We start from the raw sequence: 27711 nt of genomic DNA, 5'->3' as shown, positions 1-27711 counted from the left end.
GCTCTTGGGTACCTCATAAGGGAAAAGGAGCAGTTGGTTTTTTTTACTTATGTCAATATAAAAAAAGACTTGTTAGATCCAACGTTCAAATCCCCACCAGGCCATGAAGCTGGGTGTGACCTTGTGGACCTGCCTCTCAGACTAATTACCTCGCAGGGTTGTTGTGAGGGTTAAATGAGAAGGGGAAGAACCACACATGCTCCCTTGAGCTCTGGGTGTGGGGAAAGTTGGGATATACATGCAGTGAAATACAGTGGACGCTCAGGTTGCAAATGTGATCCTTGCGGGATGCACGTTTGCAACCCACAGCGGCACATCTGCACACATGCGGGTTGTGATTCGGCGCTTCTGCGCATGAGCAAAGCGCGATTTAGCTCTTTGCTGAAACCTGGAAAGTAACCTGTTCCGGTACGTCCGGGTTTTGGCGCGTCCGTAACCCGAAAAAACACAACCTGAAGCTTCTGGAACCCGACGTATGACTGTAAATGGATAGATGACCTTCTTGTAGTGTATTTTCCTGTTTGCTTTTAAGGAAATGCAGTCTGTATGTGATGGAAGGGGACTGCGAAGTTGAAGGCAGCAACAAGCCTGGGGAAGTGGAAGGGAAAACATCTGGAGGGGCCCCCAATTCTTTTATTTCACAAGATTTATATACCATTATTATTATTATTATTATTATTATTATTATTATTATTATTATTATTATTATTATTGTTTTCCCCTGCTCTGGAGGGCAGGACCCGAACCAATGGCTTCAAGTTACAAGAAAGAAGATTCCGACCCATAGCTGTCAACTTTTCCCTTTTTTAAAGGGAAATTCCCTTATTCCGAATAGGATTCCTCGCAAGAAAAGGGAAAAGTTGACAGCTATGAATCCGACCAAACATCAGGAACAACTTTCTGGAACTCGGGAGGCTGTGGAGGTTTTTGATGAGAGGTTGGGTGACCCTCCATCAGGGATGCTTTCGCTGAGATTCCAGCTGCGCGGGGGGGGGGTCAGACTCGATGACCCCTGGGGGCCCCTTCCAACTCTATGATTTTATGACTCTATGGTTCTCAGCGGAAGGCCCCGCCTCCTTCCTCTAGCCGCGGAGTCCTCCGGAAGGAGCACGGCCGCTCTGCCCGCTCCCTCGCACTCCCTTCTCAATGGCCTTTCCGCACTCCTCGGAAGCGGAAGTGCGTCGGGACGCTGGGATGCGGAAGTGCCGGCTGCGGCGGGGGAACTCGGTTGCCCGGCGGTTGCCACCATGGCAGCGGCTGGGGGCTCGGGGAGCAGCGGCGGCGGGAGCCCGGTGGCCGCAGGAGGTGAGAGTTGGGGGGCTGGGGAGGCGGTGAGGGGCGCCATATCCCCCTCGCCTCAAGGCCCCGCAACCTGCCGGGGGACTGGGCTGCGGGAGGGCAGGCGGGTAAGGGGGGGCAGGGGTCTCTGGGGCCGGGTCTCTCTCTCTCTCTCTCTCTCTCTCTCCGTGTATCATCAGACAGCTAGATATATAGATGCCTCTCTCTCCCGATAGACATACCAATATGTATGTATATATGAGAGAGACATTGGTATGTCTATAGGGAGAGAGAGAGAGAGAGAGGCATATACTGGACTAGCCAGAGAGAGAGAGAGAGAGAGAGAGAGAGAGAGAGAGATAGCCCTTATACACACACACACGTATATATAATACACACATGGCTGCTGGTGAGCAACAAGGAAAGAATGCTGTGCTGTCCTTCTCTGCATCTGGTCGAGGGTGAATTTTAGTGCACAGAGGAGGAGGAGGAGTCTTTTAGCCATTTCGGTTGGGATCCTGGAAGTGTGAATCCCTGTAGGAAAGTCTGTCCCCATGTTACGCTGCAAATCCCCCCTTTAAAAGAGAGAGGGAGGGAGAGCTCAAAGAAATATTAAAGGGAAGCCTTAGGGAGCCATGGTGAGCCAGGAGAATGTATTTCATTACAATTTTGGTAACAGTTTCTAGTGTGACGGAGGATTTGTGATCAGAATGAATAGGAATGGCAATAGCTACTAGCGAAAAGAAGGTCTGGAAGGCTGGCTTACCAGCTGGTAACTCTGATGATGTGTAAAAGTTCCGCCTTCACTTTCAAAGGAATTATACCTCTGACTACCAGATTCTGGGGATAAACGTTAGGAACTCATCATCATTGCCATGCCTTTCCCCTGTGGGAGGTGGGTTGCTGAACAAAGCCAGCCTTCATTATACTGCTTTAAGGCTGTTATTCTTAACTGTGAGTTCTGCAGTCCTATTAGGACGTCATAGGTGACTCCAGGAACTGAGATGGGGAATGCCTGCACAGCTGTTTATTCTAATTATTTCCATAGCTTGTATTAGGCTTCTTGCTGTTTGATTTCTCTTTCAGGAAGCAGGTGAATACTTTTCTGTTCCTAGGAATGTAGTTCAGCAAGCTGTTGCTGTGCCATTTTTCTGTCCCCACTTCCTGCTAGGTCTGCGTGTGTTTCCTATGGCAGGTGCAAGATATTGTTTGCTGAGCCAAGCAGAGGGCAGACGGATCTCTAGGATCCGGTTTGTGCGTCAGAATAGGGGGTGGAAAACCCTGACCTTTCGCATGCCACTGGAGCTCTGAGACCTGGATTAGTAGATGTAAAGTATTGCAAGAGGGGTGGGATTTTGCTCAGCCAGGAAGTTTATCTAATACTCTATGGTAGTAATTCCATTCTCCTTTGATGCCAGCAGCCAAGGTGATCAGGTGAGCCTCCAGCAGCAGATGGTGGAGGAAACAATTAACTCTCATAAATGCAGGACTTCCCTTCATCCTAAAAATCTCTGGGCCCTTTATTTTAATTCACGTTTACCTTTTTTCACTATTTATTTATTTCCAACTTTACAAAGTACATCAACTTCAGTACCAACAGTAAAAGTTTTAACATCAACTATAAAACTTGAGATCACTGTGTTACTTCATCATTTTTGTTAGTCATCCCCTAACACATCTCATTCTCTACCACCTTAGATGCCTTAGGACAGGCACATCCAACTCCCTAGAGGCTGCAATCTACTCCCAGCATAAAACAACTGGCAGTGATCTACCCATTTTCATGGGGGGGAGGGATACCAAAGTTGTTGAGCTTTTAGCTTTTTTTTAGGGAGGGACAAGTAGACGAAGCGAAAAAGACTAGTTTATTATCAGTAACAACCACCCATTTCACAGACAAAACAATGCTTGTGGGGGTGGAGACTTCCAACACAATTCTTTTTACAGCCGCCAATTAAAAGGGAGCCCGCAATCAATTGCAATCATTCAGTGATCGACCTGTTGATCGCGATCAACCTGTTGGACATTGCTGTCTTAGGACATCATGCCATGGATTTCCCGAAGTGTGGGGCATCCTTATACTTCCCTCTGTTTTGTTTAAATGTTTGATAAAGGATTCCCCCCTGCACCCCTACCACATAGAAAGCACCCATACTAAGTTCATGTTTGCCAATACCTGGCTTGTTTGAAACAAGGGCTTAGTGTGCCAAGACTTTAGTGCTCTTGTCAGCAACTAGTTGTATGAGAGGATCACTTTCTGAGGAGCTGGAGGCTGGTGGGCTAGGGCTTCCCTTTCCTCCATCTCCCAAAGTGGGTTGTCGCCACAGGGTAGGCAACTGCAGTGGGGAGTCTGGATGTAACCCTTGGGCTTCCAGTTACTCATGCCTGCCTCTGTGGTCACTGATGGACTCGGCCCTGGAGAACTCAGATTGCTCCCATTGTGTGGGGTTTTCCACATTCTTCCTTGGACACCCCCAGCTTTCTTATAGAAATAGGTGGTGGTTCACCAAACATCATTTCTCATGTGTCTCCGTTGTTCAAGCCTTGGTTGTGGTAGTTGCTTATCGCAGCTTTCCGCTGCAGGGTGAGATACTGAGCTGATCCCTACTTTTCTTTTCCCAGGTAACAGACGGTTGAAGTACATCAGCTTAGCTGTCTTGGTGGTTCAGAATGCCTCTCTCATCCTCAGTATCCGCTATGTGCGCACGCTGCCTGGGGACCGCTTCTTTGCCACTTCCGCTGTGGTTATGGCTGAAATCCTTAAGGGAGTCACCTGCCTGCTGCTCATCTTCATTCAGAAAAAAGGTGGGGACTGCTGTGCCTCAGAAGATGGAAACCCTTGCAGCAATCCTCCATTCCCAGCGCATTAGCCTGAGTTCACCGGCAGTCCTGCTGGGTGGATCATTGAGCTTTTGCTTTGGTGAAGACTAGTGGCTAGCTTGGAAAACCTGAATCTCTCTTGTTGTCAGTGATTTATTTCATTTAATTGTCCTTGCTCTGTCTTGCCTCTGGACTTGGCTCTCTATGACCATAACGCTATTGCTGTAAATATAAATGCATGATAGTATTTACACACACATACACACATTCTTATTTCCCCCCCTCTATCAAAAAACAAAAACACAACCATCCACTTAAATGAACAGGCCTTAGATTTGAAGTAAAAGGAAGTCATTAGTCACACACTGTATAATTAACCGACAGAACTGATAGCTCTAAGATACGGGGGTAGCCACTGGCATCAATTCCTTTATAAAGAGATTAGTTGGAAGATCTCTGGCTATTACCTCACACTGCCTGAGGGGATTGTCAATAGGGTGTTAGGTATTGCTTTCAAGGGTCCGCTTGTGAACCTCCCTGAAGCGTTTAGCCACTATTGGTAGACAGAATGTTGAGATCAGATGGGATGACCAGCTGTGTAAATTCTTATGTTCTAATGCCTATTCTGTTTTGCACATTGTAGTCTAGGGATTGGTGCCAAGGCTGCTACCTGCCAAACTGGCACAGGCCCATTTACCTCTAGGGATTTCTACCATCCTCCCCGTTATGAACTTCAGAAGCTTCTACCTTAGCCAAGGCTTTGGCTAAGTAGTACTTTGTAATCTCCCCCCCCCCCCACCGCCAGGTGAATAGTAGCACTAGGCTTGTAACTGTGTGTTCACCATGAGGCAGGTGCATGGAGTGCCAAAGCCTCCGTTGCTGTTCAGACTAGAAAGTACAGTGGTACCTCAGGTTACATACGCTTCAGGTTACAGACTCCGCTAACCCAGAAATAGTACCTTGGGTTAAGAATTTTGCTTCAGGATGAGAACAGAAATCATGCTCCAGTGGCGCGGCAGCAGCGGGAGGCCCCATTAGCTAAAGTGGTGCTTCAGATTAAGAACAGTTTCAGGTTAAGAACACTCTCCAGAACGAATTAAGTACGTAACCAGAGGTACCACTGTAAAGGATTCCTTTTGTATGTTGACTCACATAAGGGAGAGCTTGGTGGGCGCTCTGCCGAGCCATCATTAAAGCCTCTTTCATCTCTTGTAGTTACAAATAATGACCCTTGTTAAAAACAACAACGTTTATTTCCAACAAAGACAGTGGTCTCTTTGTCTGTCTCTCCTTTCCCAGGTAACCTGAAACAGTTTGCTGCTTCCCTGTATGACTCGATTGTGGTGCAGTATATGGACACACTCAAACTCGCAGTGCCTTCTCTCATTTACACCCTCCAAAACAACCTCCAATATGTGGCCATCTCCAACCTGCCTGCAGCCACCTTCCAGGTGAGACACCAGCTCTGGGACCCAAGGAGTCTTAGGTCCTCCCTTGCAGGTTATTCCGAAGAGGGTGCCCTACTCACTTTCATTCACCCGCTTTATATAGATGTACACATCCTGTTCCTCCCACCTCCACAATTTTGAATGAAGCCGTAATGGGTGGGTATACTGAGATGTGTTACAATAATTCCTTAGAGCTCCTGCAGCAGGTCTTAGTGAAGTCATGTGGAGGCATCCAGAAATGTCCGCTGCTGTGTGGGACCATACCTATAGTTTTATTTTCCAAGCCTTGGTTAATAGTACACCCCTATCCTTACAGTGAGAGCCATAGACAGCTGTTCATTGGCAGTTATTCTATTCTCCGGTGGACGGAGGAACCCTGCATATTCTGTACGCAGAAAAGCAGGATTATTTCATCTGTATAAATTACGCAAATTAACCAATTCAGCACTTTTCTAAATGTAGGAAATTCTTCATTAAAAAAACAACACTATTTTGTATAATTCTGGTTCTGTTAGTTAGGGGAAAGAGCAAACTGTCCTTCTGGGTTCTTAGAACTTAGCAGGTATCGCCCACTTATTCTCATTGTTCCCACAGTCGCAAAGGCTTCTATTTATGCGCTCTGTCTCTACTTCCATGGAATTGTGGTATGCACACTCCTGGGTATGTGATTCTGAGCCTCTACCACTTCATTGGCTTTTAGGGGTTAAAGTGAGTTCATTTTGAATTGGTTAAACCAATGCCATACCATTTGAGACCTTAGCTGAATTTGGTATGTGGAGACCAGGATGTGATCTGAAACGGAATCGGGGCACTAAACTCCAGTACTGCATTGGAGGCCGTTGTCTGCTTTAGTAACAATGTGAACCTATCTAGAGAATAGGGGTTGGGCCTTTGCTGTTGGTCCCACCCTGGCTGGACGTTCTCCTATCGCACGGCATGTTGGGATGCCTACTAAACTGCACTGCCTTTCTCAGGTCACCTACCAACTGAAGATCCTCACCACAGCTGTCTTCTCTGTGCTGATGCTCCGCAAGAGCCTGTCCCGTCTCCAGTGGCTGTCCCTTGTGCTCCTTTTTGTCGGTGTGGCCATTGTCCAAGTGGAGCAGCAGCAGGCAGGGGGCAGATCACCCCCTGGAGGCCAGGGAATGCAACAGAACTACATGGTGGGGCTTGTGGCCGTGGTGGTGTCATGCCTGTCATCTGGCTTTGCCGGAGTCTATTTTGAAAAGATCCTCAAGGGCAGTGCAGCCTCCGTCTGGCTACGTAACGTCCAACTAGGCATCTTCGGAACCTTGCTGGGGCTATTGGGGCTGTGGTCCACGGAGGGGGCAGCCGTGGCTGAGCGTGGATTCTTCTTTGGCTACACCCCGCTTGTGTGGGGAGTGATCCTGAACCAAGCTTTTGGCGGCCTGCTGGTGGCTGTGGTGGTGAAATATGCTGACAACATCCTCAAGGGCTTTGCCACCTCCTTCTCCATCGTAGTGTCCACTGTGGCTTCCATCTACCTCTTTGACTTCCACCTCAACCTGCTCTTTGCTCTAGGAGCAGGGCTGGTCATAGGGGCTGTCTATCTATACAGCTTGCCCAAGGGACCTTTGGCCAGCCGCTCCTTAGCGGGGACAGCTACAGAGCATCAGGGCCACACAGCACAGAGCAAGGAACTTCCTTCTGTGACTACAGATGGCTACCTGTCCAAGTCAGTGTTGGTCAATTGAGAAGAAAAGAGCACATCCTCCATACCGGTTTTTGGTTTCTTGTGAAGTTTCCACAACACTTGTCCTCCCCCTTCAATTTAAACCTGTCCCGCCTCTGATTCTCTCCTGCCTCGTGCTCATCTCTTATTCTGCCCCCCCTAACTTTGTGCTGACCACTCACCCACTCTCTTCCGCACCGCCCCCATCCCACTTCTTCCATTGCCAACTCAACTTCTCCAGCTTCTCCCTGACTCTTAAATGTCTGTTTCTCCACTATTCCTGTCTGGGGACAATCCCTGCCCCACCAGCAGAAGCAGCTGAAGGGCAAAAGCTGCTTTGGAATCACCTGTGTCCTTTGCCTTGAGACCCACAAATCTCCCTCTTGTTTGGTCAGCAGGGAGCAAATTCACAAAGAGGTGTATTTTTGTATGAACACTCTGAACGAAGGATCCCATACGGCCACTGAAGGGGATGTGTATGTTGCTGTGGAGACCACGTGCTGTGCATAAGCAGAGAAGGGTGGAAGGAGACCTCATCTGCCATTGTGGAGCATAAAAATCTTCTGGGCTGTTTTGGGTTTTTTAGTGACGTTTTTAAAAACGCCACCTTTGAAGTGGTAGGATTTTGCTTGCTTACCACTGGCCACTGGGAATCTGTTAAGTTAATCTACTGTAGTAGATGAAAACTAAATGAGAAGAGTTCTGAGTGTGTGTGCTTGTGGGAAGGTGAGAGTGGCAGAACTTGTATGTTTGTGAAGTGAGAAGAATTGAGAGGAGAACCAGAGAGGGGAAGTTGGTAGTGAGGGAGGGGGCTGCTAGGAGCCCCGGTTCTCTTCTTTCTCTGGCTCTGGGTGGATAGTTGGAACTACTGGATCATAGCAGGATTGGAGCTGGGTTCTAGGCAACCTTAATTATTTCCTGCCCTCAGCATGTATTTAGTGTCTATAGTCTTTGAGGATCACTGGGTAAATGGAGGGGGAGCATGAATCACTAGTTACTAATGAAGATTTTCCTGTGGAAGACACTGCAGAACCAAACTGCAATCTGCTTGTCTCATTTAATGCTTGAAATAGCAGTTGTGGGGGGTGATGGGACAGGGATGTCCCTTGTTAACAGTGCACAGAGGACTGACTTGCACAGATGGGAGGTGGGAAATCTTCATCAACACTTGCCTTATGCTGTGGCTCAATGGAAGTACCTGGGAACCCAAGACTTGAACGCCAGATACTCTGGAATCGAATGGCTGCCACTAGGGGTGGGGCAGAAAGCTGAAAATCGGCACCATTCAGATTCTTTCATACCCTGCAGCGTAGAACATTGGTTGGGTCTAAATTGCAACCAGGATTCCTCGCTAGCTCGGCAGCCTGCACAGTGTAAGGCCCACTGACTGTAGTGCAGCCATGCATTTGAGGGCTGCTAGTTTTACGGTTCCAGGCAAGCAGCCAAAGCAGGTCGTAGATCCCCTTATGAGCTGCCGTATGTGTTTGGTGGGCTGTGCTCAGCTTGGTGGATCACCAAGTTGTGCAAACTGGAGCCTGAAGGGTTAAGCCATGGAGGAGTGGGGGGCACTGGGGGACTCGGGTGGTGGCAGCTGTGTCCATTTTGGTGCCTCACTTTTCCGAGCTCTGCTCATGGAGTGTTGGTGGGAGAGCAGCTGCCTTTTTAAGAATCCTTACGCATTCTGTTCCTGCTGGAGCGATGTTTCGTGGAGATCACTAAACCTAGAAAGGGTTTTTTGGCGTCAGGCGTATCAGTCAGGTTTTGTGTTGGGGTGGGAAGATAATCAAAAGTAACATGGTATGTATGTATATAAGGTTTTTAGATTGCTGATCATTTTCTATGAATCCTGCTTTTTTTACAGAAAAAAAGCCTGTACTGTTTGCCAATGTACATGAACCACAGATGAATAAAGAGAGTGTATTTATTTAGCCGTATTGCTTAATGATTGAGGAAGCCTCGGAAAGGGCAGACCTTTGCCTCACTCACTGCATGTCTAACCCTATTAACACTGGAAGGTGCTTGGGGTGGTATTTTGGGCGGCGGGGGGGAGGACGTTCATCGGATTGGGGCTCTGGGTCAACCTTAAGGTAGACAAGGGGTCAAGGCTTGATTTTGAGCCAGGATCTGGAGAACAATCCTTTTTCAGTGCAGGGAATTAGCCTTGGAACACGGAAAGTAATAAAAGCTGTTTGGGTTCGTGACGCTTTCCCCTGACAACATAAAGTAGCCGCAAACAAAAGCCACAGCTGGGTTTAGGAAGAAATAGGGTTCTGCCTGCTGATTAAATGGATTCATGGTTGCTCAAGTAAAGCTAAATATAGTTGCATTCTTAATAGATAGCTCTGGAAGAGGACATCGTTTTCATTTTAGATGATACATGCACATATCTCAGTAGACCTCATCTTAGAAGAGACCTTTCCTCCTGTGTTTAAGAAAAAATGGGGAGATGTCTCTTCTAATCTGGGACCTTCTAATCTGGCCCTGGTTTTTCGAACTACTTCTGTTAAGTAGTTAGGTTTTATAAATGAAAAAATCTGCCTGATAAATTTGGAACACCCCTTTAAACGAATGTTTCTAATTGGCTAAATATTTCAATGCTTGGGATCTGACATTTTATTTAGTAAAATCTACGGACACAACATGATATATTACAGCCATAAGGTAGTCCCATATCTCTGTGTCAGAGTTTGGCTTAGTTTGTGCAAATAGAGCTGTATCCAGTCCCAGAAATATGCTGCACACGAACTTCTTGCATAGCCTACAGTCACCCCTTTTTATCTGGGAGAGGCCCTGGTTTCTGGTACCTGTCCTTGATAAAGGACCAGAGAGAGATTTTAGGCATGTCTTTAAAAAATATGTATATAAATATGAAATGCTAGTCTTCAGATTTCAGTCCTCCCCACTTCTCTAGAAATTCACTCTCTGGGATGCATCTTGATGCTCCTACAACACACATCTCATTGCCAAAAGGGCCATAGCACATGGATGGCATGCAGACACTCCCAGCGCCAGTGCCATTCCCAGGCAGGACTGGGCAAGACCCTTGCCTCACTGAGCAAGAAGCCGTGTTGGCCTAAATTTGTATGAGGCATTTTTCTATGTTCCTAGTAGAACAAGAGCCTAAGAGCTTTGCAGGATCAGGCCACAGGCCAATCTAGTTCAACCTTCAGTTTTGGTGGTGGCCAACCAGAAGCCCATGGGAAGCAGGACTTTGGTGCTGTGGTGCTGCTTCTGTTTGCTCTGTGGCCTCCTCAGATAGTAAATCAGGAATGGAGAACCCACATGTTTCTCTAAAGCTTCTCCCACCTGCCTGACTCCTGGTGGCAAAGGACATGGCTCCCTGCCAGAAGTTGGGTTGGCAGTTCCTGCCAAAATCAAGGGATCTATATCATGTCTCATGTCTGGTTTGATCTCAAGCTGTACAGGTGCCAGGTGATAATCAGGTGTTTGACAAGTGGACAGCCCCACAGGAACAATCCCCCCCCCCAATTAAGGGGCAAGTTATTTTGACACCTGAGACAGAAAACTGCCCTCTGTAGCAGTTTAATATACAATCACAACATGCAGTGCTGTAGCTGCTGGGTAACTGTTGGGTTTTTTTTGTCCTGGGTGAAGCCTCCAGAGCAGTGGTTCTCAACCTTGGGTCCCCAGATGTTTTTGGCCTACAATTCCCATGATCCCTAGCTCACAGGACCAGTGGTCAGGGATGATTGGAGTTGTAGGCCAAAAGCATCTGGGGACCCAAGGTTTAGAAAGACTGCTCCATTAAGGTTTTCAAACCTGGGGGTGCCAAGCACTGTCTTTGACCTGGGTGAGATCATGCCTAGTTTCGCCCCTGCTTTCATGACACCTGAAACCAGCGGCCTAACTCTGCCCAGCAGTAGTGCCAGCCTTGTGCACTGAAGCTGGAATGAGTGCTTTGCTGAAGTGAAGGACGTGAGGCAGGAGTTGGTAATGCAGGTGAGCTGTGCACAAGCAAGCTGCCAGCTAGCTCTGTTGAGGCTCCTTTTATTGGCACAATATGCAAAACCAGGCAGATACACTTTGGACTGTGACCTTTACACATCTTCGAATCCCGAGATCGAGGGGTGGTACAAAGTTATTTTGGCACCTGTTTCCACCGCGTCATTTTCCCCTTGCACAATGTATGACGAAGGAGACAAAGGTCACAGACAGGGCACGGCAGACTACTAAGAGAGTAAAAGGTCAGAGGGCAAGATGTTCAGACAGCTGTGGCTTTATTGGGGGGGAGGAGGCTGCCTGCGGGTGGGAGTGTGCTCCACACCAGCAATCATTCCTACACTTTGCTAAGCCCCGCCAGCTTCTAACGAAGTGGATACGGTCAGCCTACTAACACATCCCACGGAGTAAGCAGTTGCAGGATAGGGCATGGTATGTAAAAGGACCCCACCAGGTGGAGAAGGACCTTGAGCAATGTTTAAGTGGGGCAGGATTTGGTGAGGTAGAGAAGGCAAGGTTTCTGGGTGTCAGAACATAGCTGAGCTATAATAATAATATAATAATAATTTTTTATTTATACCCCGCCCATCTGGCTGGGCTTCCCCAGCCACTCTGGGCAGCTTCCAACCAAGTTTTAAAATACAGTAATACATCAAATATTAAAAGCTTCCCTAAACAGGGCTGCCTTCAGATGTCCTCTAAAAGTCTGGTAGTTGTTGTTCTCTTTGACATCTGATGGGAGGGCGTTCCACAGGGCGGGCGCCACTACCGAGAAGGCCCTCTGCCTGGTTCCCTGTAACTTCGCCTCTTGCAGTGAGGGAACCGCCAGAAGGCCCTCGGCGCTGGACCTCAGTGTCCGGGCAGAACAATGGGGGTGGAGACGCTCCTTCAGATATACTGGACTGAGGCCGTTTAGGGCTTTAAAGGTCAGCACCAACACTTTGAATTGTGCTCGGATATGTACTGGGAGCCAATGTAGGTGTTATGTGGTCTCGGCGGCTGCTCCCAGTCACCAGTCTAGCTGCCGCATTCTGGATTAGTTGTAGCTACAAGGAATGTCCCTGGAAAAGGCTGGCCAGGATGTTATTAGAGGGAACCCAACCCAGAGATCACAGGGCAGCGGGTTGGAAGGCTCTGGTCCCTTCACCAGAGGGCACAAACCCTCAGGGCGCCCAGGACTCATCATGCAATTTCACCCGGGACCCATCATGTTCCATTTCAGACTGCAAGTTGGGGAGTCGTGTGGCTGAACGTTCCTCCCTGCACGCAGAAAACAAAATGTCAGAGAGAGTTGGTAGCCTAGTCTTCCCCCAGCTTAGCAGAAGAGCGCATGCACACATGAGAGCCTGGTATCAGTCCCTGTATTCTAGAGACAGATTAATAAAACTGCTAGCACATTTGCAAAGCTAAGCAGGGTCCAGCGTGGTTTCAAATGGGATGGGAGACTGCTTGTTGAGATTCCTGCTTTGGGGGGTTGGCAAAGTTGACCCTTGGGTTCCCTTTCAATTCTGTGTTTCTATTCTAAGTAGGGCTGAGAGATTCCTGTCTGAGAACCTCGTGGGAGGATGGGGGAGAGAGCCAGTCCAGCCACAGCAGACAAGACTTGGATGGTCTGACTCTAGAAAGCAACTACTGTTCCAAGTTTTGCATGTGAAGGGACTTTTTAAAAAAGAAATAATTGATTGCAATGAGTCAATCTCTCTCTCTCTCTTAGTAACATAGTCTGGGAATATTTATTCTACCTGCCGCATATATATATATTAAAGATATTTAGCTCTGGGGCACCTCACAATCTCAAAGGAAAATGAACTACCATCTAAAAACAATAAATTGGCTACAAACCAGAGGTAGGTGTCTATATACCACCATGGCTCTGACTTTCACTTGCAGGAGAACAGTTGCAGCTGGGAAGCCCATGTCCTCTTCATGGGCTTTCCAGAGGCATCTTATTGGCTGCTGTGGGAAGGGAGATGTTGGACCAGATAAGCTTTGGGCCTGATCCTTGGAGATGCTGTTCTTAGAAATTACGGCGACTGCCTTGTCTGCTGTTTGTGTGGCCTAAGCCTTTGTGTGATTTGCTCTATGGATCTCAGTTCACATTTGATACTAAACTTTAAACGCAGTGTAAGCAGGAGTGTGTGAGTTGGATTAATTATCTGACTTGGTATAAGGCAATTTCCTGCATTCCTATGAGTGCAGAATTTGAAATATCCTAGTTTGGGTGTGGGTGTGTATGCTTCATTCATTCATTAATTGATAGCAGAGTATACACCGCTCCCTCCCAAGGCCTAGAAATTGTTTGCTGCAGTACAAAATAGCTACCGATGTTTCCCAGTGCTCACGGCTGTGTCCGTTCTGTCAGTTTCTGTAACTGCAGTGTGCAAGTGCCGAAATGGTCGGATGCAGAATCCAGTGTCCTAAGAACTGCAGCTGTCCCTTTTTAAAGGAAGGTTTTAGTCTTTGGAACCTCCAAAGATTAAGAGAACATGGGCATGTGAAATTAGAAGCGGAAGGGAATGCATTATGCCAAACTTGCACATTTTGTTCAACTGGCATTTTAGTTTAGTATATCTAATCTGTCTCTGCTTTAAAAACACACGCGGTGCCTTTAACAACTTAATTTAAACTTAAATTGCATAATGTATACAGGTTGCAATGGGTTTGTTTGTTTGTTTGTTTCAGTAGAGAGTATTCAGAACCGCCCACTTCCCTTATCAACCCTTCCTGCCTTCCCTGTTGTTTTCTTTCCTGGATTGCATAATCTGTGGCTCAGCATCTTTCTCTGCTAAGCTGGAGGTGAAAGAATTTCGGAGGAAGTTGCATTTGTGGCACAGATCAGAGCTGGACAGGTTTCAGGCTGGTGATATGTTCAGTACTTTGGTTTTTTATTACTAGAACCTTGAGGTCTTATCAAGCAGAGCCAAGTGCAATGTTGTGGCTCATGGGCAGGCAGGAATATATCTGAGTGAAGGAACAGGGTACTTCTGAGCACATGCAAAGCCTGGGAATTCGGTGAGCACAATACCAAGCACACAAGTCCTTTCACATACACCCCAAAGCCCCTATCTCTCTCTCTCACACACACACACCCCTGAAATAATTTTTTTGGCTTCTTTTCTCTTGGTGCCATAGAACAGGATTAACCAGGGGCTAAAACTCTGGCCCTCACTACTGGTAGGCCTACTCAGTGCTTTGATCGAATGCATTTTAATGTCACCAAGCAATGTCACCACATATTGTCAGCCCTATCTATCCTTTTTAAATGAAAGCTGCAATGCTGAGAGTGCTGAATTCTGCACTCGGTGTCAACATACCCTCCAACAATGTCCTATTCAATCATCATCATCATCATCATCATCATTATCATTATTAATACCCCACCTATCCAACTGGGTTGCCTCAGCTGCTCTAGGCAGCTTCCAACATATATAAAAAACATAATAAAGCATTAAACATTTTTTAAAAACCACTTCCCTATACAGGGCTGGCTTCACATGTCTTCTAAAGGTTTGTCTTCTTCTTCTTCTTCTTCTTCTCTTTGGCTCAAGGGCCGCATAACTCCATACTCTCCAACATTTCTCCAATGTAAATAGGGACGTCCTAAAGAAAAGCAGGAAATAAGCAGCTATCTTATCTTTAAAAGACATCTGAAGGCCGCCCTGTTTAGGGAAGTTTTTAATATTTAATGCTGTATTGTTTTTAACACTTGATTGGGAGCCGCCCAGAGTGGCTGGGGAAACCCAGCCAGGTGGGCAGGGTATAAATTATTATTATTATTATTATTATTATTATTATTACATGATAAATAAGAAACCCGGATAGCTTCTGTAAATCTGGAGCGGTCCATGGAAAATGGGGACACTTGGAAGGTCTGTGTCAGCCTTTACGATTATAGAACAATGTGTAGCTCAGAGTCTGTTTTGGTTTGTTCAAGAGCGTATAACAAAGAATGAATGGCACACACTTCCATTTTCTCTCAAGGGTGTGAGTGTCCATTATATCCTTTTAGCTCAACCATTATATTTTCATGCTTTCTTCCAGGATCTTGGCTAAAGAAAAAGGATCTTAAATTACCAGAGGGAACGACTTGCAAGACCTCAGTAGCTCTGCACCTCCCCAGGCTGAAGAGGTCCAGGTTTTAGATTTCGTCCTGACGCTTCCAAGGAGCTGGCGAGTTCACAGCCTCGTTGTGTTTACAAGGATGGTGGGACCACCCTGGCGATGGCAGCTCTTTGGTGACTCTGCTCTTCCTGGCATCAGATCAGCATGGATTCGTGACGTTGTGTGCTTTCCATTGACAGTGGCTTTTCTTTCAGGCACCTATTGCCAACCTGTAAGACCTCCAGAGGTTTGGGACTACAACTCCCATCATTCCTGACGGTTGCTGACTGTGGCTGATGGGACTCGGAGTCCAACAGCTGGCAGGGCTACAGGCTGCTTTTAGGCCCGGCTCACGCTTGATGCTTATGACATCAGGCAGCAATTTGCCATGTGTGACTGAACCATCACAGTTGCACGGAGTAGCTGCTTCGTGAAATGAATCTTTGAAAAAGGTGGGAGCAGCCATTATTGCATCTACATCTTAGTAGCCCTGGGGGAATCTTCCAGTCCAACTTTTACCTAGAGAGGCTGAGCCAGTTGTGTTTACAGAACTTCTCCAGCATGAATAATCTTACAAACTGCAGTTTGGGGCAACCAGAGCAGGCCTCTCTCATTCACCCCGATGTTTGTTCAACATCCAACCCAGCAGTTTTTTCTGGAGAACTCAAAAGCTTGCTCACAAGTTTGTGATGTTTTGATTGGTGCTGATAATGTTGCTGCCATGCTGTGATTGGGGATTCTTCACCACGGCCAAGGGACCAGCACAGCTGTCTTCCATTTTCATGGCTATCACAGATCGGTAGTTGTCAGTCAGTGAAGGGCAGGTTCATGCAAGCATGTATTAGATATTATTACTGTGCACTTTGTGGCCCCTTCTGTGCTGTACATTTAAATATGTACCATACCACTTTAAGTCCTCATGGCTTCCCCAAAGAATCCTGGGAACTGTAGCTTGTTAAGGGTGCCTATTCCCCCTCACTGAACTACAATTCCCATTGGTGTGACAATCCTTATTCCCAGGGAACTCTGGGAATTGTAGTTTCAAGGGGAATTGAGGGAGGGGTCTCCTAAGAACTCTCAGCACCCTCAACAAACCACACTTCCTGGGAATCTTTTGTGGAAGAAATGGCGGTTTAAAGTGGTATAATACTGAATTAAATATATAGTGCAGCCAGGGCCTGTGACTAAATAGCTGAGCACCTGAATGCTTTGGGACAGAATCCCTACACATACATGCCAATGCTTGTTGCATTCAGCTGCACTTGGGGATTCATTTTCTTTGAAGAACAGTGCCAGATTATAATTTGTGCCCAAACCTATTTTGTTTTGTTTCACCCCATTGCAGGAAAGTAAAAGCCTAAACAGTCCCACCAAGTCCTAATTCCAGTCCTCTGATTTGGGCTGCTCTTTGCAGCTTAGCAATTATTTAAAAGTATGGCCTGCACATTGTTTGGCCAGTTAAATTCAGGCTTGGTGGGTCAGAGGGATGAGAGTTGGAAAGGGGCAAAGATGCTTTGGCTGTTTACATGGCTGGGAACAGAGTAGAAGCTGATGTGAGAGCAGGGCACCTATCCACGCATTTCGCTTAGGTTGCCACATCATGTGTGCCTCATTTTTGGCTGTCGCTAAACCAAGTGGGATGGTGCCCAGGTGGAACCTACAGTCCTCATTCATCCCCTCCATCAGAGTGGCGCTGTAGCATCATGTGTAACTCAGTATTATGAGAAAATCATTGCTTAAAGAAATCTGTGCTTGGAGCAAACGCATTATATTTTTAGTACTGACAATGCTTTTCCAACACTTCTTTAATATTGTAGAAACTAATACATATTTGTAAGCAAACAAGCTAGATGTGGAGTTGTCATTTACAAATTTCTCCATGCCATGGCTGCTGGCTCTGGGCAAATGGATATGGCTTTTGTGATGTACATTTTCTGCCTGGAACACATCAAGGTGATACAAGGTGTGGCTGAAGACATTTCAGTGCTGGGCTCTGCTGCCTTGAGTTCTCCAACCCTTCCTGACCAACGTAAAGGATGGGATCAGCTTGAGATGGCAGAAGTTCTTTTCCTTATGGGACAATGTTCCCATGATGCTCATATACAGCAGTGAGAAAAGCATGGCAGAGACACCGACAACTCTAGAAGGCTTACAGACAGGTAAACAGGTGCCTTTCTAGACCTGTAGCTCCCTACAGGTATACAAAGCCACTCCTGGGGCCTGATGACATCACAGCTGCTTTTTGTAGACTTCAAACATTACAGGAGAAAACCGAGTCAGACACAGGGGACCCAGTGCCTCAAGAAAGCAGCGAAGGAGTACAGCAGAACAGGAGAGTATCCTTTCTGTGTTCACTTGCAATGCTGTACTGCCCCTGCTGGCTCAACACAGGAGAGACAGATATTGCCATAGAGCGGGGATTGGGAACTTGTAGCCTTCTAGAGATTGCTGGGCCACAGCTCCCCTCATCCCAGATGGCATTTGGCCATGCTGATGGAAGAAGAAGAAGAGTTTGGATTTAATATCCCACTTTATCTCTACCCTAAGGAGTCTCAAGGCGGCTAACAATCTCCTTTCCCTTCCTCCCCCACAACAAAAACTCTGAGGTGAGTGGGGCTGACAGACTTCAGAGAAGTGTGACTGGCCCAAGGTCACCCAGCAGCTGCATGTGGAGGAGCGGGGAAGCGAACCCGGTTCACCAGATTACAAGTCTACCGCTCTTAACCACTATACCACACTGGCAAGAGCTGGACTCCCAATGCTTGGAGGGCTGCAGGTTCCCCCAGCTCCCTGGATGGAGCCTCTTTGGTGCACGGCGAGTTCCGTTATTACGATACACAGCAAAGCCACTCGCGGCACTTGTTTTCCTCTAGCTTTATTATCAAATACATTAGGGAAGGGGGAAATGAGCATCTCAGTCCTGCTGCTTGGCCCGCGAAGCTTCCGCATTAGCGCGCAAAACTGCACCAGGGCTTGGGTAGGGGCGCTGCTGGAAGAGTGGGCCAGCTGCTGTGGTATCTGCGCCAGTCTTGGCTTCGTTTCGTTTGGGCAGCCCAGTGGACCAGGTTCCCCTAGAATGGGAAAGAGCAGGGATGTCAGAAACAACGTTAGCTAGCCACACCTCACGTTCGGCCTGTTCTCAGTTATAGCTTCCCTGACACATAGCCCCTGTTTTGCCTCAATTTCCTTGCCTGGATGGCAATACACCTGTGCCCCTGCTTTTCATTTCTTAGACTTCACTTTAAGAGAAATCGAATCTCTTTAAGGAGTCGAATCTCTCTAAATGAGTGAAGACACCTTAAAAATACCATCACACTTTCAAAATTCTATGAACAATGTACAGAAGCAACATTCAGGTCTCTTGTGTGTGCTGCCCAATGTTACAGGAGGTCAGTAATTTTGGAGACAGAATTAGGCTTCCCAGAAACAGCTTTTAAAAAGTAAGTTTCTAGCTCCTGATGAGTAAAAAATAAGCTTCTCGGTTAATGGGCAACGGCTACTACAACCTTAGAAGGCAAAGAAGTGGCTGAAAAGGGTTTTCCAGGATTGGGTTTTTTACTGCTCTGTAAAAAGTTCTCTTTTTTGTTCCTTCCCACGGCTAGAACAACTTCATTGTGAGATTATGCAAAAACCAAGTTAAACTCTGCAAATGTTATTAACCGATGGAAGCTTCACAACTCTGCCTCTGAGGGCAACATTTTAAGTACTTATTCTGGGACTAGTGCTTTAATCATCTGTTTCTCATGCTCTAAGATTTGTCTGCAATGGTGGTCCAATTGCTCTTAGACAGCATTGGGCTGGGTTGGAGGGTTCCTCACTGGTTAAGAGGACTGCAGCAGGAAGTGCAGAGGGGACAGGCTTGTGAACACTGAAAGCTCTTTTTAATGATTTCTCTGCAATTTTACTTACCAAGGGAAACTAAAAGGTCTTCATTTAGCCAAAATACCTCTTGACTTCCCTAGTCATGTTACAGCTTTTTAGCACCCTTCACTTTTGGAATTTGATAGCTGAAAATTTCAACACGCCCTGGTGCTGAAGGCTGAATCCAAGACCTCCAGCTTGCAAAGCACAAGCTCTGCCAGTGAACCAGAGACCCCTGCCCATGCCTCTACCATTGCTGAGCTCCCCACCCTCCCATTCTCAGCAGACTCACCGGGGAGCATCCGAGTAAGCGCTGGGGTCCATGGGGTCAAGTTCTTCATCCTTCCGGCTTGCTGTGGAGGACAGACAAGAGGAATGCAGGAGTTTGGCCACCGCCCACACTTCCCATGCTCCCCCTTCCCCATTGGCAAATGGACCCCAGAAGCCCTCCCTCAAGCCCTCGGGAAATCCTTCTGATGGCAGGGTCCCAGGGTGGGGAGTGGCCCTTACGTTTCTTGCTCTTGGGGTAGGGGGCCAGCTCCTCCCGTCTGTGGTAGCGGCGCTCCTTCAGCTCTTCCCGCTCCACCTTCTCATGCAATGAGTGCTCCATTTTCTCCTCGGCATCTGGGGGAGATGCATGAAGCTTGCATTACAGTACTCAAATTTAGCTTCCCCTCGGCCCAAACCTAAACCTTTTTTACATAGTAAAGTCACAACTGCACTTGTTGCTGGGCTTCGAGAATTCTCCAGCATGTATGAAAATTGTCATTTGCCACGTCTCGGAAATCTCTGGAAGGTGGATTAAGTCAGGATGTGCTGAGCTACCCAAAACCAGTCCAGAGGTCCAAAATCCACTTAAGAGTCCTCATCAGCTACCTTCCAAAAACACATTGCTATCAAAGCAGAAATCCCCTCTCCCTGCACTCTCAGACACTAGATTTATGGAGTTGCCAACTGATCATGAAAGTCAGCTTGGCTTGCTCCTGTGTCTTTAGCTGCAACTTAGTGTGTAGAGATCAGCAGATGAAGTTTTTCACAACTTAGAGATAAAGTGTTATCTGCTGGTGCAGAGATTAACTTGGTGGCTCTCAAACTTTTTTCTCTGGGCCACACTTTCAGAATAAAAATTTGCTCGTGCCACACCAATTTTTTAATTGATAAGAAATACATTGGAAAACAAAAAGAAACAACTCCTAGCAGTGCTTGATTTACAACACAGAACACAACTATAGTCCACCATATCCCTATGGCTCAACGCAGATAAGAAATGTAAAATATGCTTGATAATATCAGACATGCATTAACCCCAGCGACCAAATATCAGATTGCATAGGACCAGGGTTTTTCTCCCTCTTCCACAAGGCTAGACCCAAACCTTTCCCCCTTAGCTTCACCTCCACATCATTCAAAATCAGCACATGCAATCCAAAAGCAAATGTAGGCAGCCTCACCTAAATTGCTCTTCAGTTTCTTAGCTGCTTTGGTCACCACTGAGCTAGGATCATTGGGCGACAGCCACGAAACCAGATCCGTCTTTACGTTCCAATAGTAAGGGAGGCCGCTATGAAAGAAGATGGGAGATGGTTTCATCCACTGCTATTCATAGCCAATGCCTGCATTACCAAACCATAAATAAGCCACCCTGCTCTTTGTTTTGTCCCCAGAGGGATGAGGAACCTATTGCCCTCCAGATGCTACTTGGTTTCAACTCCCATCAGCCCCAGCCACCTTTGCCAAGAGGGCTAATCAGAATTGCAGTCCCAACAGCCTTCTCATGCCTGTCTTCAGGATTTCATAGGCCACCGGCACTCACTTCAGAGAATCTCAGGAACAGGAGCGTCAACTGCTCTCATTTACCAGGACACACACTCCTGTTGTGTCCCTGGACAAAAGTGAATGCTGGAGCTAGGGTTTCAGTTTCATTAACTAAATAAATATCCTGGCTTGCTTCTCACCCACCAACCCCTTTCTGAACAAATTAAATGGATTCTTAATTGTCTTCCATCCAGGCACTGATGGGCCCATTTAGCTTCAATAACTCTGCAGTAAATAGGACTCCCAGACACTGTTGTGCTTTCTGTTTGTTCCCTTGTAACTTATTTGTTGATTTATTATTTGGGGGGAGGTTTTGTTTGTGTGTGTGTTATTTTCTTTTCTTCATTATGTATTTTGTATTTTTATCTTGTATTTTTATTCTGCGAACCTCCCTGAGATCTATGGATGAAGGGCAGTGTATAAATTTTATAAATAATAAGTCATCATGAGTATGAGATTAACAGATACATTTTTCCCACCACACACTTGAAAGCTGAAACCATAACTGAGAACTATTAACTATAACCTCACACCACCATTACAAGTCTAGTAGGATACAACAGCTTGACTAGTGCTGGGAGTTCGAAACTCCCATTGTTCTAGGCACATTAGCGCAAGCAGTTTCTGAGCTCTGGGTGCAGTACTGCACTTAAGAGTGCCTAAGATTTCAGATTAAAACTGCAGAGTGGAAGGAAAAGAGGACCATTTTCTGCCTCCCCACTTCCAGCTACTCTCTGAAGACTGGAGAAGAGACCCTCTTAAGAATATATGGGGAGGTGGGCTGGGGAAGGACTAGACCATGTGAAAAATGAACATAATATTTTAGCTGCAGTTCATTCATTTTCAACTTTGTATTCTTGTTATAAAAAAGCATGCCTGGACATTCCGTTGCTGCACCCATAATCTTGGCTTAAGGTACTGTTTACCTCCTAGCTTTCATATCTCAGTTTTTAATGCTGCTGAAGACATGCTATCCTCTTATCAATAGGTGGGGAATGTTTTTCACTGACAACCTTCCTGGAGTAGTAAGCAGTAGTGGGGCAGGCTAGAGGCAAGGAGGAGGCAACATTACAGGCATAAGTGCAAGAAGGGCTGGGGAGGAGTGTAGCTTGGGGAGGCAGAGGCATGACTTGGAGAGCCATATTCAAGCTCTGAACCTGAGATTCCCCACCACACCTCTTACCAGGCAGGGTCAATGACTTTGTACCAGTTCGGTGGCAGGTTCTCAATCCTGGTAGCTTCGTAATCAATGTGGTCGTCATCATAATCTTCTGCGATAATTTCTTCCTCTGGCTCTGACAGAAGAGAGGGTCCGAAGGAAACGGGATTAGGCTTGGAAAAAATATGTGGGCAAGACTAGTAAAGGCTCATGAGCCAGATTATTTGAGATGAACTGTTCTGTTCTGTTCCTTTATGCAAAGCCTAGATAAGCATCCTCCACCTCAGGGGTAGGCAACCTAAGGCCCATGGGCTGGATGCGGCCCAATCGCCTTCTCAATCTGGCCCACATATGGTCCAGGAATCAGTGTGTTTTTACATGAGTAGAATGTATCCTTTTATTTAAAATGCATCTCTGGGTTATTTGTGGGACATAGGAATTCATTCATTTCCCTCCCCAAAATATAGTCCGGCCCACCACATGGTCTGAGGGATGGTGGACTGGCCCACAGCTGAAAAAGGTTGCTGACCCCTGCTCTAGCTAACCAAAGATACCTCTGTACTTACCAGGCTCTACATGCTTCAAGAGCCCTCGCCTGGCCAGGCGGGACTGCAGAGCCACTGGCAGTGGCATTAGGAACTTTAGGAACTATTCCAGCTGAGGCAGGTGGACAAGCCTTTCCTCTAGTTCCCTGTTCCTAAACAGAGAAGGAAAAAAATAACATTACATTTTGTGACATTTGATTATCTCCTCCTTACTTCCTACATTCCAGGAATAACCTGTAAGCTTACCTACCAGAGTTTCTACTCCATTTCTCCCCACATTCTTTTCCTGACAACACGGAGCTACACAAAACCTTTCATGGCACTGCCAACTCCCATTCCTGGGAGTTTGGTGACAACTGCTGCACCACACAATGAGTTCCTCTATACACCTTCATGGACAGTTTAGGAACTAAGATGAACTTGTGTGTATGAGCAAAGGAAAAGGGCTTGCTCCAATCTGTGGCAGGGGTCTGGGGAAAGTTGTTTGACTGAATAGATTCAATGCTTATCTGCCTGCCTTTGTCTACAGGTTAAGTTTCATCCCCTTCAGCGCACTTCAGCTCATTACACTCTCCAGTTTAGCAGAAATATCCCGGGATTTATTTGAAGCATTTAAACCTGCCCTTTAGCCCCAAAGGCTCCCTAATCACTTCCATTACCACTTGATTCCCTTAAGCCTAGGTGAATGAGAACGTTTTTGCTCAACGCCTAAACACAGATAGTGATGGCGCCAGGCATGTCTGGGAGCACATCTCATAGGCAGGCAGCCACTGCTGAGAAGGCCTGTTCTCATATCACCACCCTCCACACCTCCCTCAGAGGAGAGCCTTGGATAACGCTGACAAGGTCCAGGTTAGAGGATCATACACGGGGCTAGTTCTTGCTGAAGTTTCATTAGTACATCAAGCTTGCAGCTCAGCAACATCTGAGGCCTAGCGCTCACCGAACTGGTAAACTCACATCTGAGCTGTGCCACTTTAGACAATGCATGGGCGCTGCCAAGGGAAATGGTGGGCAGAGAGAAGGCTCCCTGCATGCAGAAATCTAGCATCCTGGCAAGGGCAAACAACAAGAGTCCTGGCAAGTATATAGAAACCTATATTTCGTGGGATCAGTAAAATACTCAGTGGTCTGAAATGTGTCAACCTTCGAGGTCCCTAATAATAATAATAATAATAATAATAATAATAATAATAAATAAATACATAAATACATACCACCCTATAACCACACACACACACACACACACACACACACACACTGCTTCTGATGCAACACAACAAGCCGTCCTGGAAAACATTAGGGAAGGGGGTTCGAGCTTGGTTGCCTTACATGCTAGCTTTCTACGTGCAAGGTATGGCAGGCGAGGCGCCCGTTCGCCGCCTCAGGGAGAGACAGCTCGACCCTCAGCCGCCCCCCGCGACCCCCCCCCCACGGCAAAGGGCCTCCCCTCAGGAGCCCAGCCCCATATATCTCCCACCCACCGCGGCGCAGCCAACCCGCCTCTCGGCAATACCCGCCTCAAGGCAAGCCAGGGAAGCTCAGTCTTCCTTCGGGTCGAGCGAGACTCTCTTTCATCTCCCGCCCCCAGCACGTGACGCGCCTCGACCAATCATCGTATAAGGAAAGCATAGCCCGCCTGGGCCCCTTCCCGTCTTGAAAGTATTTGAGCAATCACAGGGCTGGGGGGGAGGGGGAAAGCCCATCTCGTCCAATCCCAAGAAAGGAATCCCCAACTGGGCCCACCCACTTTCGACTTACTCTTAGCCAATCAATCAGAGATTTGGTTTGCTTCTCCAATGAGTGAAGCCCCCGAGAGCCCGCCTTCTCTTTGATTGGCCGCGGGTATTGCAGCGGAGGACCATAGAGGCAGTAATGAAGAGTCGTTCACCGCCATCCATCCTCTTTCTTGGCACTTCTGAAGTGACGTGGAACCGCATCTCCTCTGCAGAGTGACATTCAGGTTTTGCATCCACAGCAGTGACTAGAGGAGCAATGACTGCTGGGAGGAGCGCAGAGAGAAGAAACGCATCTGAATTGGGCCCACCTGCATCTGCAGCAGCACAACCAGATGCCTTCATTTGCAAGAAAACATGTCTCTCCCATATCAGTCTCTAACAGCCACAGCCAGTGTCGGATTTACATATAAGTTAAAAAAAATACAGTCATACCTTCTTTTGCGTTTGCTTCAGGTTGAGCGTTTTCAGGTTGCGTCCCGCGGTGACCCGGAAGTAACGGAACGGGTTACTTCCGGGTTTTGCCGCTCGCACATGCGCAGACACTCATAATGACGTCCCACGCATGCGCAGAAGTGGCGAGTCGCAACACGCAGTTGTGGGTTGCGTTCTGCTCAGGTTGAGAACGGGGCTCCGGAACGGGTCCCGTTCACAACCAGAGGTACCACTGTATAGCTTAGGGCCCCACTCTCTTGAGGGCCCCAAAAAATGTAAAGGGAAAAAACCCAGAAAGTACATTTCCAAAATATAAGGTAAAAAACAAATAAAATAAAACCTACGTACAGCAACAGTGTTTTGTGTTGTGTAGGCTCCTATGATGTAAGTAATGGGCCCCGTCTGCTAGCCTGCTCCCTAAAATATCACTAGTTTGCTCATTTCTATATATAGGGTGTCTACATTCTGCATGGACTGGTTGCAAATAGATTTGGAAACCTATTAGGTCCATAAATTACCATATAACATATATTCAACACAAAAAACAGCAACAATTTGTTGTTGACAAAGAACAGCTGGACATATAAAGGGCCCCATTACCTTCAGTAGCTTAGGGCCTCGTCAAACCTTAATACGGCACTGGCCACAGCAGACACTAACTCTCCAACATTTGGACTTTACCTTCGAAGACACACTCCTCCACTGCCTCACGAGACAGAAGAATGCCAACAAATATACTCATGCATGTGCATATACATCTTCTTTGACGATCACTCGCAGGCAAGTAAGATTGTCTTCCATGAACAAGGTCTTAGCAGTGAGTCTGTAAGGATCCGTACATCCTTCCACAGTGGGGACATAGGTTTCTGATGGGAGTTGATCATGATGAAGGTTTGCCAAGCATGCCTTCCTCTTAGCACGTTTCTCCCTTTCATCCTGAGTTTGAGTGCCTTCAAAGTCCATTGCACTTGCACCTTTGGTAAAGGCTGTTCTGCAACTGGGGCGCTTGCAGGCCAGTGTTTCCCAATTGTCAGTGTTTAGAGACGCGGGTGGCGCTGTGGGTTAAACCACTGAGCCTAGGGCTTGCTGATTGGAAGATCGCGGTTCAAATCCCCACGACGGGGTGAGCTCCTGTTGCTCGGTCCCTGCTCCTGCCAACCTAGCAGTTCAAAAGCATGTCAAAGTGCAAGTAGATAAATAGGTACCACTCCAATGGGAAGGTAAACGGCGTTTCCGTGCGCTGCTCTGGTTCACCAGAAGCGGCTTAGTCATGCTGGCCACATGACCCGAAGCTGTACGCCAGCTCCCTCGGCCAATAAAGTGAGATGAGCGCCGCAATCCCAGAGTTGGTTACGACTGGACCTAACGGTCAGGGGTCCCTTTACCTTACATACTACATTTTTAAAGATTTGCCATGAGAGAGTCTTTAAACCTTTTTTGTTGAGCAGCAGCATTACGCTTTCCATTTTAAAGTTTGGAACAGAGTGGCTGCTTTGGAAGATGATAATCAGGCATCTGCACAACATGGCCAGTCCAAATAACTTGATGTTGAAGAATCATTGCTTCAACTCTGGTGATCTTTGCTTCTTCCGGTACATGGACATTATTTCACTTGTCTCTCCAAGTGATGTGTAAAATTTTCTGGAGACACGGTTGATGGAGGAGTTGGAAATGGTGTTTATAAGTGGTACATATACACATACCACAGAGCCTCCAATATATAAAGAGATGCTATGTTGCATCTAAATCATTTTTTTTAATGGAATGCAGGCTTTCTCATATATATAATTTATTTTCCATTTAACATTATACATTCACATCATCATTATCCACTATACTGCCCTGGCTCTTTAGAGCCTATCAACTTCCTTCCCTCCCGCCTCATGGCTTTCGAAATTAACCTTTATAGCATTGCAATTTATACATTTTCCATTTCTAATTACACTCATTTTACAATGGCTTAAGAATTTAAATAAATATAGAAAGGTAGAAATTTTCTCATTACAAGTCTTCAGACAACCCTGCTAGGGATGTTCATTGCTTACAATAATCTTTTACTCCAGTCCTTTCGAGAAAACTTGATCATGCTGGATTTTTCCCGTCAGCTTCGCCAGTTCCTCAAAGTCCATCACCTTCACCTGTCACTCTTCTTTCGTTGGTACTGAATGCAGGCTTTCTCTAAACTTTCCTATCTCTAGAGCAGAAGAGCCCCTTTCACGTGACTGAAGCTGGCCAATAGTTGGTTGTCACGTGACTCGGCCCCCGTGTTGTCTTCCTCCCCTGTCACGTGATCCGCGGAGCCTGCGGCCGGCAGCCATGGAGGAATATGCCCGGGAGCCCTGGTAACTGGGAGCGGGGGCTGCCTGGGGCTCAGCGGGGCAGCGAGGCGAGCTTGACCCGAGGCCCCGTTTTCCGGCCCCGGGAGCGGCGGTGGCGGGTGGGGGGCCACGTCCGTCCCGCGCCCCTTCCTCTCCGGCCCCTCTCCTCCTGCACCGACACAGCAGCCCTGCGAGGTCGGGCCGGGAAGCCAGCGGCTCCGGGCTCTGCCCGCCGAGCTCGGTGGCTGAGGAAGGGCTTCCACCGGGGGCTCCGCGCCCCCAGCTATGGACAGCCCAAGAAGACGTATTTTTCTTACAATTCCCTTATGGGATATCTCATGGGTAGGCAAACTAAGGCCCAGGGGCCGGATCCGGCCCAGTCGCCTTCTTAATCCGGCCCGCGGACGGTCCAGGAATCAGCGTGTTTTTACATGAGTAGAATGTGTCCTTTTATTTAAAATGCATCTCTTTTTTTATAAGATATTTATTAAAATTTTTAGATGTACAAAAAGAGCAAACAAAAAGCATCATTTAAACAAAAA

The 27711-nt window shown here is 47.1% G+C and overlaps 3 protein-coding genes and 1 long non-coding RNA gene across 4 annotated transcripts in view; 2 read left to right on the top strand and 2 right to left on the bottom strand.

Moving 5' to 3' along the window:
* The first annotated feature begins 1161 nt into the window (after positions 1–1161).
* On the top strand, positions 1162–9167 carry SLC35A2 (solute carrier family 35 member A2). Its single transcript, XM_081894586.1, has 4 exons — positions 1162–1305; positions 3901–4083; positions 5398–5549; positions 6521–9167. Exons 1-4 carry the CDS (start codon positions 1248–1250, stop codon positions 7259–7261), a joined length of 1134 nt encoding a protein of 377 aa, XP_081750712.1. The 5' UTR covers positions 1162–1247; the 3' UTR covers positions 7262–9167.
* On the bottom strand, positions 9037–12363 carry LOC309360408. The gene is made up of 2 exons (XR_014164113.1): positions 11525–12363; positions 9037–11469 (listed from the first exon to the last, which is right to left on the bottom strand). It is a non-coding gene; the product is annotated as an uncharacterized lncRNA (long non-coding RNA).
* A 5796-nt stretch (positions 12364–18159) lies between these two features.
* PQBP1 (polyglutamine binding protein 1) lies at positions 18160–24324 on the bottom strand. Its single transcript, XM_081895072.1, has 7 exons — positions 24165–24324; positions 22702–22832; positions 22160–22271; positions 20613–20722; positions 19672–19785; positions 19454–19514; positions 18160–18371 (listed from the first exon to the last, which is right to left on the bottom strand). Exons 2-7 carry the CDS (start codon positions 22766–22768, stop codon positions 18215–18217), a joined length of 621 nt encoding a protein of 206 aa, XP_081751198.1. The 5' UTR covers positions 22769–22832; positions 24165–24324; the 3' UTR covers positions 18160–18214.
* Positions 24325–27063: 2739 nt separating this feature from the next.
* TIMM17B (translocase of inner mitochondrial membrane 17B) overlaps positions 27064–27711 on the top strand; it is an 11679-nt gene continuing 11031 nt past the window's right edge. Inside the window, exon 1 of the mRNA XM_081894904.1 lies at positions 27064–27193. Coding sequence (XP_081751030.1) covers positions 27168–27193 — 26 coding nt within the window. The 5' untranslated portion in view covers positions 27064–27167. The remainder of the gene's footprint in view (positions 27194–27711) is intronic.

Source organism: Podarcis melisellensis (assembly GCF_964234715.1).
Source record: "Podarcis melisellensis genome assembly, chromosome: 17".
NCBI classification, from domain to species: Eukaryota; Metazoa; Chordata; class Lepidosauria; order Squamata; family Lacertidae; genus Podarcis; species Podarcis melisellensis.
This window is presented reverse-complemented; position numbering and strand designations above follow the sequence as displayed.